We start from the raw sequence: 12,237 nt of genomic DNA, 5'->3' as shown, positions 1-12,237 counted from the left end.
CAGTTTTGAGCTGTGTGCTCCAGGGATTTAAAAAAAATGTCAATGTTAAAACAAAGCACGCATTAATGTTAGTGAATAAAACAAATCGCTAAAACAAGGAATAAAGCAAGAAAATTACTGTTCTTGGTTATATATAGATATTTTCATTTTTTCTTTCTCTGACTAAAGGAATATCTTTTTGCCCGGTGTGTTAGAAGTGTGTTTAATTAAGAACCATGAATCACATCGATCTATCCCAATGTGAAGTCCTCATAAAACGCTCCTTATTAGCAAAGGCGCCCCCCGAATGGCATGCATCCCTTAATAACTAAAAGAGCTATTCTCTAAAACTAGAAGAGATATATATTCTATTCCAGATTTATAGTGGAATGTAACAAATACTTCGTAACCATTCAGGTATGCTGTGACACCTGTGCACCGACACAAACAATGCAAACCGCTGATGGTAGAACGACATAGTAACAGCCGCTTATAATAAAAGTAATAAATATAGATAATCAATGACAATGTATTTTCGCATCCTGTGATAGCGACACGAACAACTAGTGACTTGTTGCTGCAGTTTCAAAGTTTCGTTGTTATAGCAATTGATTACGCCCACTTTATTCCAAAACCTCGGCATGTTTATTTGAGGTACAGAAGCCATTTTTCAATCTAATGGGAAAAGTAATATATGCACAGGTGAATCCATGTCCAGTCTCTTCTAAATTTACAACCTTTTTATGAAAAAGGGGACTTTGACCGCTAGGCTTTTGCTTTGTTTTTTAATACACGTCAGAGAATATTTCCTCTGTGCTCACGGGTCATGGTAACTGGGCTATTGAGTGTGAGCTATCGGAGGCGTTGGAACATTTTGATGTAGTTGAAATAATAAGCACCCGCGGCACTACTTAGCAGATGCATGCTGATAAATAAATGTTGAACCAAAAGACGGTGCACCAAAAACAAAGTGATGAGGGGAGGGAATGGATGCGACGTCATGCGCCCAAACTTGATTTTGTCGCGTTCGCGGCGCAATCAAGGTTGGTCGCAGCCGAACTGAGGCGGCTTTCTTTCTTCGCTTACCCGAGGATGCGACATGCGCAGAGCCGATGCCACGTACTCCACAGGGCGCGTGTCGTTGTTCATGGGAATGTAGAGGTTGCAGTATTGGCCCCGAACCTTCTCGTTGCCAAATTGGTCGTGTACGAGAGTCTCGACGCACTGGTCGAACGCCCCAAGGTCTGACAAGGTTCCCTGGAAGAGGCCTGTCGGGTACTTGCCGGAGGCGTCGAACACTGAGGCGGCAAAATAAGAACACAGCTTACTTGGAGCTGAATAGTGGAGTAGTTATGGAGATCATAGAGTTAAAGCGACGTGGACAAGTCACTAAGGACGAGCTAGCCGTACTTGTCGCCTTCCTATAGTCCACATCGTGTCGGCGCTATATATATATATATATATATATATATATATATATATATATATATATATATATATATATATATATATATATATATATATATATATATATATATATGGTCCTAACGATTTCTGCCAACCAACTAGCTCAAATATCCATACTCTAGGATATATCGAAGCAGCATTGTTTGTTTTCATGACAGTCCTGCGTTGAGGGACTGATGTCTAACTCACTTAATATATATATAACTATGACAGGTGGCATTACTTCAAGAAGACTTCATCTATTTAGTCAACGTTTTAGTCAGAGTCTGACCTTTATCAAGTCTTGATAAAGGTCACGCCCTAACCGAAACGTTGACTAAATAAATGAAGTCTTCTTGAAGTGCCACCTTCTACGGCAACCACTCCTTCAACTATATATATATATATATATATATATATATATATATATATATATATATATATATATATATATATATATACACGACCAAGGAGGTTAAAATAAAATTTGCTGGAGTGGAGAAGGCGCGCCTTCCGCAACGCATGCTGCAGGGGCCGCATAGATGTTCTAGCTGTTCTCTGGCGTGGTGGCGTCCGGACGCTGTTGGATACATTGTGCGTTGCGTACGGCTGTATAAATCGAGCGAAAAGGTACTCTGGGATGAAGTTTCAGTTGTAAGCAGAACATTTCGAGCTCGATTAAAACTTCTCTATATGCCGGAACATATGCTGACAGCCCGCAATCTGTCTCTAATTTCACATCTGACGGTCATTCTTTTTTCCTAACCGGTTTCGTAAGGACTCAAATGTTCGAAGCACGTTGGGGCACGCTGTTTGACGGGAAGTCTGGCAGCCAAAAGACGGCGATCGCATATGTTAGAGGCACTTTTCGCCAAATTGTTTCGACCGGACTAGGCTGCGACCTGGGAGTTCTTCGACTAGCTGTGCTTGACGCATTTGTAAAACACTTGCAAAACCCAGTGATACACATTCTTGTGCTTGTTGATACCACTGGTGCGAAGCGCGAATAGGAAAATACCGCACCGCTTGCTATTCATTGAAATTATATAAATAGGCGAGATTTCGTTATCGGTTGCCCTGTTCGTGCTATAAAAGAGTAGCTCGCAACTACGAGGTTAAGTAACGTCATTTGGGCAATGTACAAGGACCTGTTTTAAATGCGAAGCATTTCTTAGCGAACCTCTGGCACTTTGAGCGTTTCTATCTACGTATCTATCTATCTATCTATCTATCTATCTAGCCGCCTACGTCTGGGTGCTCTCATGATGGCCTCCTTAACTTGGTGTAGACCAAAATTTGCATGGGAGGGTAAGAGGATTTGATGAATATGATTGCCGGGTTGTGACATGAATAACGTTAAAATCTTGTCGCGTACGTCGTCAAACCCTTTCCACTAGACACGTGTGGCACATACCCGTTTACCACGGGCCGCGGTGTACGGGTATGCGCCACAGGTGATTGACAGTTTATATCTACCCAGGAACGGCGAGAACAGACATTGGTAGCTTAAATGCTAGAGCGTTAAGGAAAACCAACATCGGCAGCGTTGACTCAACGAATGGAAAGAATGAAAATTAGGATCCCAGCAGGAATCGAACCCAAGCATTCTGCGTGGCAATCATGTATTCTACCACTGAGCCACGCCAGGTCTATAAACTGGTTTGGAAAAACAGCCTACGCAGGCGTAATATTGGTGCAACGTCAATTGTGGTTGTGGTGCTGGCTATGTGATTTTACAAGAAAGCAATAAACACTACATGATAGTGCTACGATGTGTACTCCTACGACACAGGCGTCATATGAGATGAACGTCTGTAGTTCCAGTGTTGGCTCCGCTTTTATAGCAGTCTAATCAACATTACATTTGTATTCCTATGATTCAGCAAGCTATATTAAGGCATTGCTCGACCCCGGAGGAATGCACTAACGAAAGTTAGGTACGTGTAATATCCACACCACCGCACCGTAAACTGCACTTCGTCCACCAGAACGACGCAGTGTCCTCTTCATTTCTTACGAGGCTGAGCGATGGCCTCATGCTGACCGAGAATGATGCCAGATTGATTGACAGCCGCTTTGTAGACTAGGCTACGTAGGCTACATACGCCCAGGTAGTTACGAATACGACAAACACCATCCACTGATGTTGGTCTATGTAGCACTATCCAGGCCTACCAGCCTCGACGGCTTATACCTCACCAACGCGAAGAGTGACTTCAGATTCCGACATCTCGCCGGCTCTGTCGACAGACAATTTGTCGACGAAATGACCGAGGCATCCACGAATTCCAACAGCTCTACTATACGACATACTTCACTACACAAGGACCCCTCGTCACCACGATCACGACCGGATCCTATAAGAAGTCATGACCAGCTGCTGGTGCTCACTGATCACGGTGATGGTGCCCTTGTTCAAGAACTGTCAAGAACTTCTTGAACACATGCACACGGGTTTGTGAAACGTGCATGCGTTCTCGGGACACGTATAACCACTACATATCAACTTACCGCTTCTGGTGTTGGTAATACCCACGTTGCCATTGGCAGCGTTACCCAACCGTAAACAGCTGGTTATGTAACACATATGCGGCTCTTCAACGTATATATGTGTGTGTATAAAATTTATACAAATCTTTAGCGTCATTTTGTAAAGTGTCGCTCAGTAAAAAAAAGTTACGCAACAGTCACCTACCCGCCGCATGCTTCGCATAACATCGACTCCCACGGTACGTGGGATCTGCCGAATTTTTTTTCTTACATTCGTGCATTTTTTCTTTATATTTGTATTTTGCTTTATGCAGTGCAGCGAGTAAAACCAGCGGGTCTGAACTGTGCAGTGCTCTTTCTAGCTGCAAATAAAGCGACCTAACCGATCGCCCAGGGGTACTCCGGCCGTTAGATGCGTTCAAATTGAAAAAAGTTGTTGAAGATGTGACAGTTGCATCACCTATACGGCAGCATTATGAAGAAATGCTTCATCTTTTCCAAGAAGAGATAAAACAGCTCAAGATGAAAATTCTGCAGCAGAAAAATTGCACACTAACCAAAAAGAGCGAGGCTCGATCCTCAAGCGATAATAAAGGAGATCAAGGATCAAAAGCTCATGTCTGGGGCAGGGCGATGTTCACTGCAGCCTTCCCCCATACATACAGCAACCCCTAGGGCACGTAAAGACCAGAAAGACACGTATTCCATCCGAGCTGCGGGCGTTTGCGTTAACGCTGCACTTCTATTCTCCATCAGCTTACGAGTATGTACGCACGAATTTTAATCGCGCACTGTCAGCAGAGCGCTCTATACGAGAACGGTGGACAGAATTCCATCAAAGGAAATGCTGGCTGCACATAATGAGTCACTGTCTCGAAAAAGCTAGCCCAATGCCGCACAAAAAACTCTACTGTACTTTGATTGTTGATGACAATAAATGAGAAAATATGTTGAGATTGTGACTAAACGGTTAGATATGCGGACTTTGGGACTGGAATACATGATGACAGACTATGCTCGTTGGCTTAAACTTATGACTTATGCCACTTGGGCATTTTTAATTGATTCATTGACAGGGTAAGAGAGAGCAGCCGAGCCTACGAAATAGTATCGAAAAAGCTGTATCTATTGAAATAGTGTCGACTGCAAGCTGAATGCCCTTGAAGCACGTCCATGCAAAGCCAAAACTATTATTTTTGGAGATTTTGAGCTTGTCTTGAAAAAAGAGATGGCTTTCAAGCCTTGACGAATATATATCCTTCTCGATGAGCATATCGAGTGTGGTGCTTTGGACCCACATTTATATTCCGCTCAAAGAAAGTGGCCGAACTCCATATATGCATAAGACTCCGTCACATGACGAACGAAATAAACAGGAAAATGAATGCCGAGAAGTGAAATCTGCTCTTACGAGGATAATTATTAAAAAAAACAGTGATACAGGCCCTTCGGTGTGCATGCTTACAAGGAAAACGCCAAAAGAAACAGAATAAAACTGACCGCATTCTTATCTTCGATTTCGCTTCTTATTCTTGACAACTTCTCCCTTAATATTCGCCATTATAACCATCAAAAACCACGGCGGAAAGACGCGGTCAGCGCGGCGGGCGCGCTTTGGCTCCCGTTTCTTGCCTATGGCAAGATGGCCGCCGCGCGCGCGGCGCGGCTTCACTGCGGCCCATTGGTAAGTATAGGCGGCCTCCACTCCAGCAACTTTTATTTAAACCTCCTTGTACACGACGATATATGGTGATGATGAAGGAAGTGTCCTTGGATCCAGTAGAACCAATGCTACGAAGCAGAGGACGTGCAAAACGAAAACCTTTTATTTTTCCGACACGTGCCAGCCGGGGAGCGGCTTTCATCAGGTTCCCTGATAAAGGCCGGTCCCCGGCTGAAACGTCAGATCAAGTGTTATGGTTTTCACTGTCACTATCATATATATATATATATATATATATATATATATATATATATATATATATATATATATATATATATATATATATATATATATATATATATATATATTTATACACGACGAAATTCGGCAGTTCATCCGAACTCTCAGGGAGAGAGAATGGAATGGCAGGGGGACGTTTGCAAGAGGAACATTCGGTTTGCTACCCTGCACAAACAAAATGGCATAGAGGGAATACTTAAGTGCTAGAAGAGAGCGAGAAAGCCCGAGTGGCGCGTTCATGGGAAGATACGTAGGAAGTGCTGTACTATGTGGTAGACTGCCTGATATATTTACCAACTCATGCAAATGGTATTACAAATGTTAACTCAAGCACGTATTTTGTAGTAAAAGATCAGGGGTCGAACTCAGAAAGCTTTTCGTTCGTGTGCCCTTTGGCCATTGGTCGTTAAGTGCCCATTAGCCATTCGTCAGCCGCCTTCTATAACGATATATCCAGCAGCAGGATTGGTTTTCCGTTACGAGCAATTCGAGCGTATCAGAATTTTGTGAATTCATTCCCATAATCTGTATTCACAAAAGTTCCATACGCCAAAGACGTTCCCGAGAAATAAAAAATATTCGCCAATTCAGCTGCCACTGGATAGATATTTAGTGTTGGCAACCAGCGAATGGGAATGCGAACCCAAAGCTCCGTGAATGTGGATTGCCCAAAAAATATGTTAGGAACCGTAACTCCTCCAGACGTGCGGGTAAATGAATGAATTGGGCATACTACAGGCAATTAAAAATATCGCTCAACTGCGAAATTGAGACAAAGGAGAATTCGATTAAATTAAATTATGGGATTTTGCGTACTAAAGCGGTGCTATGGGGACGCTGCAGTCAAATATTCTGGATTAATTTTTAGTTCTCGGGTTTATTTGACGTGCTCCTAATTCTAAATACACCATTTTTTCCCATATAGGCAGTTCTCATCGAAATATGGCTGCGGCACCGCGAGCCATGCCAATGAGCTTCCGCGGTAAGTGTGTGTGTGTGGGGGGGGGGGGGGGGCATATTTCTACCCTTGTATGTTTACATCATCGAGAATTGAATTGCGCTGATATGTGATTGTTGAGACATTTTAAGAAATCATTAGCCACGGCGGCGCTTCTTAAAGCTTTCCATCTAAAGAAACAGAGGCTCCGAAAGAAGAAAAAAAGTGGTATAATTAGAAAAACATTAATGTCTTGTCTACACCTCGCCGAGGTTTTATAAGGGCTGTATTCTATGAATGAGAGATAAGGTTTCTAATATTTGTCTTCAGCACTTTCACATCGAATAGCGATGACAACGAAACGCGATGCGCCTCAGAAATGTTTGCAGTTGCAGTTGATTGAATCATGTAGGTTTTAATTGTGTGTGTGTGTGTGTGTGTGTGTGTGTGTGTGTGTGTGTGTGTGTGTGTGTGTGTGTGTGTGTGTGTGTGTGTGTGTGTGTGTGTGTGTGTGTGTGTGTGTGTGTGTGTGTGTTATTGTGCACGCCTACCACATATTATATATGTATAAACATGTTGTTGTTTTTTTTTTTTTTTGCTCAATGCTTGCAGATCGGCACTGCGCCCGAAGGACGCCGTGAGCGCGTGCGCAGCCCAAGATCCCGTTTCTTTAGAACGTTTCGCAAGAGTTTTCCTTTTCACCAAGGGCGCGAGGCGGCACAAATAAGCCGATGGCTTAACTTCGCTACCGCGGCAATGTCTCAGTGGTCGCTGCCCCTCAGTGTAGATTGAGGAAAACCTTGACGTGCTTATACACTGAAGGTAAGCGATGAGTTTTAGAGTACGTCATGCGATAATACTTCCCCACCACGTGGCAGCCATCGGTGCTGTGGCTTTTTAAAAATGTTTTCGTTCATAAAAAATGCAGGTACTGCTCAGAAGCTTCTCGAGGAAGATGGTATCGTTCGGCGTTTAATTTCAGTTTTTCTTGTACATTTTGCACTCAAAGATGCCTTCGCTTTCATAAGAATCCTTGATGTTTGCTGTTGCATCATTATCGCAATGCGTGCCAACTGATTTTGTTATCAGCACTGATGTTATCTGGCTGGGACGAAAAAGACTGGAAGTTGGGAAAAGTAAACGGTAAAACAAAGATAAAGAAATAGCTCCAGAAATCGTGGTGGCTTGAAGAGCAAATATTTATCCTTGAAGCTCTCGTTTTTGAGTCGTAAAAGCGCCACATCACACGTGCCTAGATGTCTGCTTTAAATAGTCCCTCTGAAGACCTTCGCAGGGACATTTACATACGCTACATCGTCCGTACTTCTCTGAGCTTTATGCGTTATACATTGCATGCATGTGCCTCTTCGACGGAGAAATACACATCACGAATTGCAGTGTGTTAACACCAACTATAGCAAAAAACATTCCTGGAGAGAACGCGTGAGATAGAAAAGAGTCAGCTTTCTTTTTGTCGTACATTATTAATACCAGAGGATGTACGGCTTACAAGCTGCCTGACTGAGACAAGACAAGACAAATCACAAGCGATTTCTCTTTTTCTTCTTTAGGTTCATACATTCTCTGTACGCGCATGTGGTGCTGCTTTTCGTCAATTGCTGAGAACCCTCGATTCCGTGCCGTACCACAGGTGCATATATTCTGAATATGCGCGTTCAAATATATTGATATCCATGAATACTTTCCCCAAATGCTCGAGGAAAGCGTTCGGGAACAATGTCACGTGAAACGCCGCTGTGCCTAATTTGTGGGCATACCGTTCAGGTAGCCGATGACAAAAAAAATCATTCATTTTCATATCACACTTCCTTATGAGTAGCACTGCTCGGCACACTACTCAAGTGTGCCGCTTATAAAAAAAACGCACTCATTTATCTTGCGGTCCCATTATTGCCGAAAATGTCGTCCAACTTACATATTTGTGTAATGTGTCCAGTCTCTGAGAGCAGCCTATACGTAAAGCGCTTAAGATAATTCTCTCCCATGCTGGCTGTAAGCACTACAGCTCTATATATATTTAAACGCGTGAGTTCATTATATACTGGGTGGAAATTCTTTTTGTTTGCCTTGGTTATATGAACCTTGACTGTTTTCTTTCCTCTCACGCCACCCTGTTATCATTTTTATGCGCCTGTGAAATATACCTCGCTGTTGAGTTTATTACGAAGCATTTAGTCATGGAGGAAGGCAAACGGTGATGTAGGCACATCTGGATAACACACATTGAAAGTCATCACCGCTGAACTGCACATTCAGATTTCCAGTTCAGTCGGGTTACAAGGAGTACTGGGCTATTTAACGAAGTTACGAAACTTGAATTGGAAATAATTAATTGTAATATCGTGCCCGGCGTATTTTCCTATAAACTAGATTATGGCGAGGTGAAAAATAAACGCCGCATTATTTTTTTCTCTGTAGCTGCTTATGCATGACTTACTTGGCCAGTATCGGAATAGATCCATGTCCAGTAAGTCCCGTAAGTCATTTGGAGTCTACTGCAACCACCATACTGCCTAAGCACTAGCCTATATCAAAAGACCTCTGCGCCAAAAGACAATAAAGACTTTAACTTAGATAGTTATATTATAGACTATTGAATGAACCACTAATTTCAGCCATGGGTCAGAAGTTCGTGTGCACGAATATTCGAAAAATCGAATACTCGCAGAAAGGTTTTTGCTGTTCAAATCGTATTCGCTTGGAGAATATATACCTAGAAATCGTGGAGTGCTTCTTTTTTATGTGCCCATATAAAGGATCACAATTATACTTAGAGTTATTTGCAGTTCTGTGGGACAAAGGCCAATGCAAGTTGGGAGAGTTCCAAATCATTCTGCGGCAGAAAAGCTCCAGTTACTGTACTGAGGAGCTATGTGGAGAGCCAACTCGCGCAGCGGCCAACGTCCGCTTAATAACTTTTAGTCACCCATTATGCATTGATGTGGTAAATAGCGGTCGCAAAAGGATTGTACCAGGCATGAACCGATGTTTCGACAAGGAACGTGTCTTCGTCTCCGAGGTCAGAGAGATAAAAACAAGTCCTTAGGCATGTTCTAACGCAATCGGATGCGAATATTCCCGAAACGTTTCTGTCAAATAGGGTATATAATATTTAACACGTTCTCAATTATAAACAAAATGAAATATAAAGTTGTGGGGAATCCGCCCGATATACGCTATGGCTTAGTTACATTATTTCATATGCGCTTGTAATGCCGTTCGAAAATCGACGTCCGGTCAACTGAGAAGCTTATCAACTGTGGATTATCAAACAAGGAAACATCATGTCACACCATGCGCACAGGGACAGGGTATCGTGCTAGTGAACGAATGACAGCGGACATTGTTTCAAAGAGGCGCAGATAAGCTGATACTACTTAAATCATGCTTTGCCCACATCAAGTTTCGGTCCCATTTCATGAAACAATTTTTTGCAGGCTGCCTAAGTAGTAGTAATCCTTGATCAGTGGCTAAAAATTATTGAGCAAGGTTTACCTAGCCCACACTTGCAGACATTCTGTAAGCCTGTATGCGAGGGGTAGATATATGTATATGTATGGTACATGGTTGTACAGACATTATGCATGTCTATGAACGATGCATTTACTAAGTAAACAGAGTGGTGATATGTGGTGTCACATATTGCACTTCAAGGAGAAAAAATGAAGCTGAAATGTAAATATAAATGATATGTAAATACAAAGAAAATAGCCAGGTCATCAAATATATCTGCATCAACCAACAAAACCAGAGAGGATGCAAAAGGGCCAAAGCTTACTCCTTATAACCCAGGGGTCTAAGTTCCGGATGCTGCGCATCAACTTCAAGAGGCCAACCGTGCAGGCAGGCGAGAGGTCCGCCTGTAGTAGCCGCTGAGTCATACCACTGTCTTGATTGTTCAACAGACTGCTCACGAATGCCTTCAGTTTGTCTATGAACCCTGGAGATGAGGTTTCAGTGACCGCACACGCGCACGGCACAGCAATATAGCACACAACGGCGCACAGGACGATAACACGCAGCATCTTCATGGCTTGAACGCAAGATGTTCTGTCACTTATGTTTGGACTCACAGAATTCTTTTTGGGTATTCTAGTGCTTCACGCGGGGGGATTTTTTTTTTTTTGGTTCCCTGACTAAAAAATCGACTGCATGGAACACTTCAACGGACACGTTTCCTCTTCAAGCTCATAGCGAGAACAATTTTAACGGGAAATTCATATCCGAAAGAAACGTGTCATCAAGAGCGTTGCTTCTTGAACACGCGCAGGCATTTCGTCATTGCTGCCGTCGCAGGTTAAGGGAGTGCCCGTCCTCTGGTAAAGCCTCTGTCAGAGCTGATCGGGTCGCGTCAATTTCTACGGGCGACTCTCGGTCTCGGAGCGACCCTATATAGCCTCCGTCATGTGCCCGGTCAAAGGGAAAGGGCCATCGGCCACTGCACGCGTGCTCACGGCGTCATTACCGAAAAGGGTGAGGGTGGAGACTGCGTGCTTGAAGTGTGGCCTGGGGAAACGCGTGCGACGTGACGGGTCATCTGGCAGCGCGCCTTCCGCGTAAGGTCCTTGTTGGCGTGCAAGTGTGCACGAGGAGCACGCCGTCGTGAAAGCGCCGGGTGCAGCACGTGGAGTACGTACCGCCTTTAGATGTAGCCACCATCGCGTAAGAATTAATCTGTTTCCTCCACTTTCGACGTCGGCGCCTGCGTAGATTGAGACGAGCGGGTGCTGCTCGCTTGCGCAGTGCCATTGATGGCGAATAATCAGGCAGGAAGACTTTCGTTTGCACCAGTCCGATGTCCCCGTGGGCATATCGCACTCACCTGAAATGGCTGGGACTGCATGCGCTTTGAACTAACGTGACATACCCAGCTGCACCGGATCATCGGCCATAGAAGCAGATTTTTCACCAGTTAACCTGTCAAATAGCCCACTAATAGATTACCTGGCAATCAATATAGTCTATCAACCAATGGATTATTTACCAGTCTGGCTAACCAGTCACTTAAAAACGGGTGGTAATATTCGCGCGCGTTATTATTTAGCAGCATTTGCTTTGACTATGGTGCCTGAGTTATTCCGATTTGACTATGCGCGGAAATTTTTTCGGAGCCACATTCCACCTGTCTGAGCGTCATTAACGATGCTGCTTTATTTATAAGTGATAGACCACCTCATCTGTTGGGGAAGAACTCACGAACTCAAACGAAGCTACTGACACCTTTTTACGAAAATAGAAGTTGGGGGAAACGCCGTGTGACTTAAGTGAAATTTACAAAAAATAACTAATCCTCCAACTCGCCTGAAGTTACGTCCTTGTAAGTACAACAAATAGGAAAAGGCAATAGGCTGGTGTTGAATGCCCGCATGTGCTTCTGGTATCTCTTTTGATGCATTGGAAA

The 12,237-nt window shown here is 43.5% G+C and overlaps 1 protein-coding gene across 1 annotated transcript in view; it reads right to left on the bottom strand.

Moving 5' to 3' along the window:
• LOC119405951 (nose resistant to fluoxetine protein 6) overlaps positions 1–11,219 on the bottom strand; it is a 38,614-nt gene extending 27,395 nt beyond the window's left edge. Inside the window, exons 1-2 of the mRNA XM_037672779.2 lie at positions 10,615–11,219; positions 1,066–1,277 (exon numbers count right to left, since the gene is read on the bottom strand). Of these exons, the coding sequence (XP_037528707.1) occupies positions 1,066–1,277; positions 10,615–10,867 (465 nt within the window). The 5' untranslated portion in view covers positions 10,868–11,219. The remainder of the gene's footprint in view (positions 1–1,065; positions 1,278–10,614) is intronic.
• Positions 11,220–12,237: the final 1,018 nt, after the last annotated feature.

This window comes from Rhipicephalus sanguineus, chromosome 1 (genome assembly GCF_013339695.2).
Source record: "Rhipicephalus sanguineus isolate Rsan-2018 chromosome 1, BIME_Rsan_1.4, whole genome shotgun sequence".
NCBI classification, from domain to species: domain Eukaryota; kingdom Metazoa; phylum Arthropoda; class Arachnida; order Ixodida; family Ixodidae; genus Rhipicephalus; species Rhipicephalus sanguineus.
Note: the sequence above shows the minus strand (reverse complement) of the source record. Positions and strands in the feature narration are given on the sequence as shown.